Source organism: Ostrinia furnacalis, unplaced genomic scaffold (genome assembly GCF_004193835.3).
Source record: "Ostrinia furnacalis isolate ACB-3 unplaced genomic scaffold, ASM419383v2 OfSCF5169, whole genome shotgun sequence".
Taxonomy (NCBI): Eukaryota; Metazoa; Arthropoda; class Insecta; order Lepidoptera; family Crambidae; genus Ostrinia; species Ostrinia furnacalis.
Window position 1 is genome coordinate 133,657 of NW_021135408.1, and position 6,909 is coordinate 140,565.

The window sequence follows — 6,909 nt, forward strand, 5'->3', positions numbered from 1 at the left end:
CCGAAGCAGTGGTAGGGTTAATGCTGGGACGTGTAAAAGTGCTTTTTAAAAGCCTATTTAAAAATAAATGAGTTTTATGAGTTTGACATTCCACTAACCTCAGGCACTAAATGAGTTTAGCGCTACACTTATACGTCTTGCTAAAAAATCTGACAAAATTAATTGCAATCATATTATTACTATGAGGTGAAATTGCACGTAAATATGTTAATATAAAATTATTTCAGGCAGTGAATGTGTTTTAAATGTATCATAGCCATGAAGGTAAGATGGTGTTGAGAGCAGACACACTCGAGGCAAGAGGCATTGGGGCATTGAGAGATGCCTAGAGCCAGAATAATCGATACGGGCTTGACCAGAATTCCAGGCTCAAGAGCTTAGGTCATGGGGAAATTACCTAAACGGTTGTAGAGTCGAGCATGATAGAATTTTAATAGAAAACAAATAAATCTGACATGCATTAGAACTGAATACTGGCCGGAAATGACCCAATGCGCTTTTTTGTGAAAATATGTGAGTCTATTGTGAAAAACTTTGAATGCTCTTTTCCTTCTGCTTCTTTTATTGTGAACGTCAGAATATCGCCAGTCTGACGTCAGGTTAGCGGCTCATTTTGTAATTGTAATTGTTCCCGTTTTATGGAGGTACAACAAAAATAATTAGAGGTTACGAGTACATGAAGGTACATTATAGATAGCTTTATTTCATATTCATTATATTCATTTCTGTGACAATACACTCGCCATTCTGACGTATAATACTACAATATCCCTTCTACTCCGCATACTAAAGTAGGTATCTAATTTCGATAGAGACGAATATTTGTTTTTCGTTGATATTGACTTCCCTAAAAAAGTATTAATCATTCCGCTCGTACGCTTGACATAACAAAGATAAAATACTGTAGCATCTCAGCAATGCTGAACGGATTGTAGTGAGCATAAATCATACAAATTTATGTGTGAGAGATAAATCTCGCCTGATTTACGTAGCATGCACTGTTTACTCATACAACTGCCTTCTGATAGTTCCTCCCCAGATCTGTATCTAAATATTGTTTGAATACTTTCTGTAGGAAGTAGGAAATACTTTTGCAAGATGAATGTTGTTGCAAATACGTGCAGTGGAAATAAGATCGAACTTAGTCGGCGCCAATAGACGTTAGTTATTTTGCAAACAAATACAGAGAACGAATATTGACGTCGAAAATAATCATAGATAAAATATCCTTTAGTTATCTTTTATTACGTACACCATTATTATTCACAAGCTTACTGAATTCGTTTGGGACGGAATACTAAAAAAAGTACAAAAAATAACTATTACCGTAAAATCAATACATAAAGTTAAGATTATAACTTTTGTCTTTAAACATCGTTTCTTGAGGAACACGAACCCTCGACCTCGGGTGATTGCTTTACCACTTAGCACTAACTACCCCTAAATTCGTTACAGAATCCCAAACGACATTCTTAATCATAATTAGAACTACATTTTGCGTCGCTGCCAATATCTGTCACCCATTGACCTTAATAGCAAGAATTCGCGCCCTTAAGTGCAATTTTATTAATCTGCCGATGCCAAGTTTAGCTACATATCATTATCAAGTAGAGATAGACATTAACCTTCGCAGGCGGCCCACTGTGCCCATTACTGCGACATATCGCCCACTGGGCGGGCGGAGTAAGGCTAGGGCGGCATGGAGAATAGAAATTCACAGAATTCATTCTCTTATCAATTTGGCTAAGAGCTCCTTTGTGTGTCCCAAAATTATTTTTAAGATTAATCCTAGAAGTGCCAAGAATCTACCTATATGGGAAAGTTTTAGACCAATCTGTGCACCGAAAGTATAACGGATAGGAAAACTCACTGAACAAAAATTTTATTTTTCCCGGAAAAGCGTTTTAGCTCTCGCCGTACTTTTAACAAAAAACAATATCATAGTTATTATAATGACTCTCTTCCAATCAATTTGCAAAGTGTCATTACGTAAATATTAGGACAAGATGATGGTCAGCTTTCAAAATCAAATCAAATCAAATCAAATCATTTATTTTGCGAAAATGGGTTTACATCAGTAGGTGTTACAATTTTTCAAGTAGGTATCTCCATCTTCCACCTTTAGGCATGCAAAATTATTACTGTAATTGTCATTTACATTCATTAACAAAATATAATTCACATTTATAAAAACTAATGTCAGACAACTCAGGGTCAATAATTACATTAATGTCAAGTCAAAAATAATAAATTAAAAATACTAAAATTACCTATATAATGTCAACTACATTGTACTGGGTATGTCAAAAGAATTAGATTTGGACTACATAGGTACATTACAAACACATGAAACTGTCCAGGAGGAATTCGCTAATCGAATAAAATACGCCTTATCTACCAACAACTTATGAAGACATTCCCTGAACGAGAATAAGTCCTCCTTATTTCTTATANCCCGCAACGAAATTAATCAAATTATTGGGATTGGGATTGGGAAAGTTAAACTGTCATTGGACCCGTCCAATGACAGTTTAACTTTCCCCCGGGACAAACTTGACCTTCATTGGTTGGGTTTTTGTGGCGGTCAAGCTGTAGATCCTGGCTACACAGGAGTTGCAGTGGTGGGAACGAGAGGTGGGAATAGTCCCGTTTAGGTGCACCTGGACACGAGGGTCGTGGGCCGGCCGCCCCTGTGACGTCATCTACGTAAATTTGCCGCCAGTGAGTATGTTGGATGACGTCAACAATGTTTACATCATCACAAGATAGCCGAAACAAGGGAAGGTCGTGGAGAAGAATACTAGGATACCTGCAGCAGCAGATCGATGCTACCAACGGTGATTTAAAACTTAGATTTGGTATTTTTGTAATCGGCATTTGAGTTCATAATAATAATATAATAATACTCTTTATTGCACACCAAATAACAGAACAGAAAGAAAAGGAACACACAAGGTACAACTAGGCGGTTTCAAGGTTTATGTTTGAGTTGGTCGTAGAATTAACTCTCCTACGTGAAGTAACATTTTGTTTGCCATGTATTCTGAAAACTTTCGTACATGACACGTAGCCACCGCTGTTTAGGTTCTTATTTCGCTCGTAGAGAATTAACTCCTATGTGAAGCAACGTTTTGCTTGCTGTGTGTTCTAAAACATCTTTCAATATTACACGTACTTTCGTAGGTAGTAACTATTGTGTAATGTAACACACATATTGATGTGGATATACCTCTTTTCACTTCAGATAGGCGAAAGCCTCCGCAAATACTTCCCCAACCTGATCACGAACTACCTGTACCCGTCGCTGACGCTGCTTCGCTCGCGGCTGACGGAGCTGGTGGTGTCCATCGACTCGCAGCTCGTGCTGAAGTGTTTAGAACTCCTGGATTACCGCATGCGGCCGCTGACTGGGAAGGACGACCGCCCGCCGCCTGGGGCCGCTTTCATTGCTATGCTACGTGAGTGTAGACTAGTGTAGTACTAAATCTGTAGTCTATGAGGTAGGAGGAGGTGTGTCCATCGACTCGCAGCTCGTGCTGAAGTGTTTAGAACTCCTGGATTATCGCATGCGGCCGCTGACTGGGAAGGACGACCGCCCGCCGCCTGGGGCCGCTTTTATTGCTATGCTACGTGAGTGTCGCTTACACAGTGTCCTTAGTTAGTGACGTAGCAAGTGCGAAAAGCGCGATCAAATTAACTCTATAGCCTAGTGAGTAAGGGGAGCTGTCTACATTGACTCGCAGCTGGTACTGCAGTGTTTGGAGTTGAGTGTCGCCTGTGATTCATTATTTTAACCACTACGGGGAAGATCTTGGACTGCATTTCACAGCTTCACCCAGAATCTTCAACCATATAGGAACTGGCTATCCTTTCCCCAGCTGTCAAGGTTAAGAGTAGGCGCACACCGTTGATTTTTCGTCGACCGATAGTTTAGTCGGGCAGTTGATCAGTATGGGCATGTATGGCAGTGCGCATACTACGCCGATTCGATTTGGCCGATTCTTCATACAATTTGAAATCGGGCACAACTATCGGCCAACTAAAAATCAATGGTGTGCGCCTACTCTTATCAAGCGGATTAAAAACAAGCCTTACTTGCAGCCACTTAGAATCGAACATGAGGGCTTAGTGTGACTTTACATCAATAGTCGTCACTGGCGAGCGCGTTAAAAAAATATATGAAGATTTTAGTACTTGAAAGTTTCCACTAGGGGCGCTGTACAATCCGTCATACATTTCGTCACTTTTACGCAATCGACATCGAATGCGTTTGACGTAAACTAACATTACGCCCCCTGGGTAAGAGACTACGTGAGTTTTACCACTGTCTAAAGTCTGTTCGCCGAGAGTTGATAAATATTATGAAATGTCTTGCAATAGCGACTGTCGCTTAATTATCGCATTCTGTATGGCGGGCGTCGTTTGTCACAACGCGCACTGAGTACCATGGTACGAGCCACGCAGCTGTCGTCAAGCGCCCCGGCCGCGGGCGGCGGCGGCCACAGCGTGACCTACTTTTTTGGTAGATTTGAGGCAAAGAGAACGATGATTTAGTAGTGCGAAATCGTTTAGTAGATTTTGGTAGATAATTGGTATTTTAGAACATTCTTATAAATGGTAGTCCAAAATTAAATTGTAACCAAGCCGAGAATCCAGGCCAAAAAAAAAGGCCAGGCCAAATAATCTACCAACTTTTTCATTATATCGACTTTTTCATAATTAGCGGGCCGCAATTTATAATGAGTTTAGAACCTCTGATATAAATTTTTTTTATCAACTCTCGGCGAACAGCCTTTAGACACTAAAAAGTGTGTTTATTGTCACCTTGCAGCCAAACTAGCGCCGTGCTGGGTGGTGTGGGCGGTTATATGGTCGGTGGGCGCAACGTGCGACCACAACGGGCGCGCGATATTCTCCGACTTCATGCGCAAGCTCACCGAGGAGAACGGACTGAAGCCGCTGTTCCCTAAGGAGGGACGCGTGTATGATTATACGTGAGTTGCTTCTTGTGATACATAAAGCTTGTAATGAGGGCTATCGTTTTTATACTTAACAGTTGGCACCCCTGGCGATTGACAGGACCTTACTCTACAGTGGCGCCATCTTGATGAGTGCAAATACGATAGTCCTCCTACCACTTTCGCGCTCACCAGTTGGTGCCACTGTCTTCGCTACTAGCAAGTGACAGGACCTTACTCTACAGTGGCGCTAACTGGTGAGCGCTAAAACGATAGCCCTAATTGTAATTGTCTTGTAATAAATAAATAATAGCTCGTTGCAATATTGTCACGGTGAGAATCTCATCCCCATTTTATTTTCTGTGTATCAGAAATCGCAATATTGTACTGACTAAATCTCTGTTCTATTTGATGGTACTGTATTCTTATGCCCGTTTTCACCATCAATTCCTAATTTTAAGTGACCCCTTTGAAAACAAAATTCCTGCTATGTGTTACCATAGGGGTCACTTAAAAAATAGGGATTGATGGTAAAAACGGGCATTAGCCTTAGCCTGTTATGATGAGAGAAGTGATCGTCGGAATACATTATGAATCCGCTCTTTTCCTAACGGGACTGTGACGATACGTAACTGGCTTGTTGTAATACAGGGTGTGACAAGTAGTCACCAATAAATGTTCCTAGTTGATAATGCATTGGTTATAGGATACGGGAATATGTATTTACAAAATTGGTAGTCTTAAATCTTTGAACATATGGTTTCTGCTTTATGTAGGCACTCCGAGTTATCATATCAGTGCACTGACGTGTTATTAAATACATAGACAACAAGCAATGAAATATTATGCTTATTTCTTAGATTACACGATGGAGGTTTCACTGACCCGACTGATGACGGAGAACCAGCCAACCCGTACTGGTACAACTGGATGGCCAATATGGAGGAGTATGAGGTCGACCCTGAGTGGCAGTTCGCAGGTTAGACAAGAGACTCGAGTCTAGTCACTTTCTCAGTGTTTTTCAACCTTTTTCATGACACCACCCCCCTAGCATGAAAAAATATTTCGCGACCCCCAGACCGCTCGCTTTTTTTCATGCATTTTATAATGTTACAAAGATGTTGTAGGGGCCGAATACTTCAATCCATACAACATTTCAAATCAAATCAAATCAAATCATTTATTTTGCGAAAATGGGTTTACATCAGTAGGTGTTACAATTTTTCAAGTAGGTATCTCCATCTTCCACCTTTAGGCATGCAAAATTATTACTGTAATTGTCATTTACATTCATTAACAAAATATAATTCACATTTATAAAAACTAATGTCAGACAACTCAGGGTCAATAATTACATTAATGTCAAGTCAAAAATAATAAATTAAAAATACTAAAATTACCTATATAATGTCAACTACATTGTACTGGGTATGTCAAAAGTATTAGATTTGGACTACATACATTACAAACACATGAAACTGTCCAGGAGGAATTCGCTAATCGAATAATACGCCTTATCTACCAACAACTTATGAAGACATTCCCTGAACGAGAATAAGTCCTCCTTATTTCTTATACCCTGTGGCAGTTTATTATAAATACGGAGTGCCATTCCTGAAATATTTTTCGTAAAAAGAGTCGTTTTGTGGATTTGTGCGCATATCCTGTTTTTGTGACGTTTGCTGTTATGAGTAGGAAACATACTTGGGTTTTTACGAACGAATAAACATATTTCCTCTATATATATTGATGGAAGAGTTAACAAATTCAATGATTTAAAATGGGGCTTACAGCTGTCTCTAGGTTTAAGTTGACAAACTGCTCTTACGCATTTCTTTTGTGCTCTGAAAGCGACGTCTCTATCAGTGGAGTTTCCCCAAAATATAATACCATAGCGGATAGTCGATGAGACGTATGCATGGTAGGCGATTAACACTGTGGACTGGCTCAC

At 39.9% G+C, this 6,909-nt stretch overlaps 1 protein-coding gene across 1 annotated transcript; it reads left to right on the forward strand.

The window, feature by feature from the left end:
- The first annotated feature begins 258 nt into the window (after window positions 1-258).
- Window positions 259-5,942, forward strand: LOC114360762 (dynein heavy chain 1, axonemal-like). The gene is made up of 4 exons (XM_028315551.1): window positions 259-264; window positions 3,245-3,458; window positions 4,832-4,994; window positions 5,819-5,942. Exons 1-4 carry the CDS (start codon window positions 259-261, stop codon window positions 5,940-5,942), a joined length of 507 nt encoding a protein of 168 aa, XP_028171352.1.
- The last annotated feature ends 967 nt before the right edge of the window (window positions 5,943-6,909 follow it).

What these genes read in the sequence shown, in the direction of transcription:
- LOC114360762 (XM_028315551.1), top strand. An exon ending in CGCTTTCATTGCTATGCTAC is followed by an intron (nt 3,459 to 4,831) that starts GTGAGTGTAGAC and finishes GTCACCTTGCAG; the next exon opens with CCAAACTAGCGCCGTGCTGG. An exon ending in GGACGCGTGTATGATTATAC is followed by an intron (nt 4,995 to 5,818) that starts GTGAGTTGCTTC and finishes CTTATTTCTTAG; the next exon opens with ATTACACGATGGAGGTTTCA.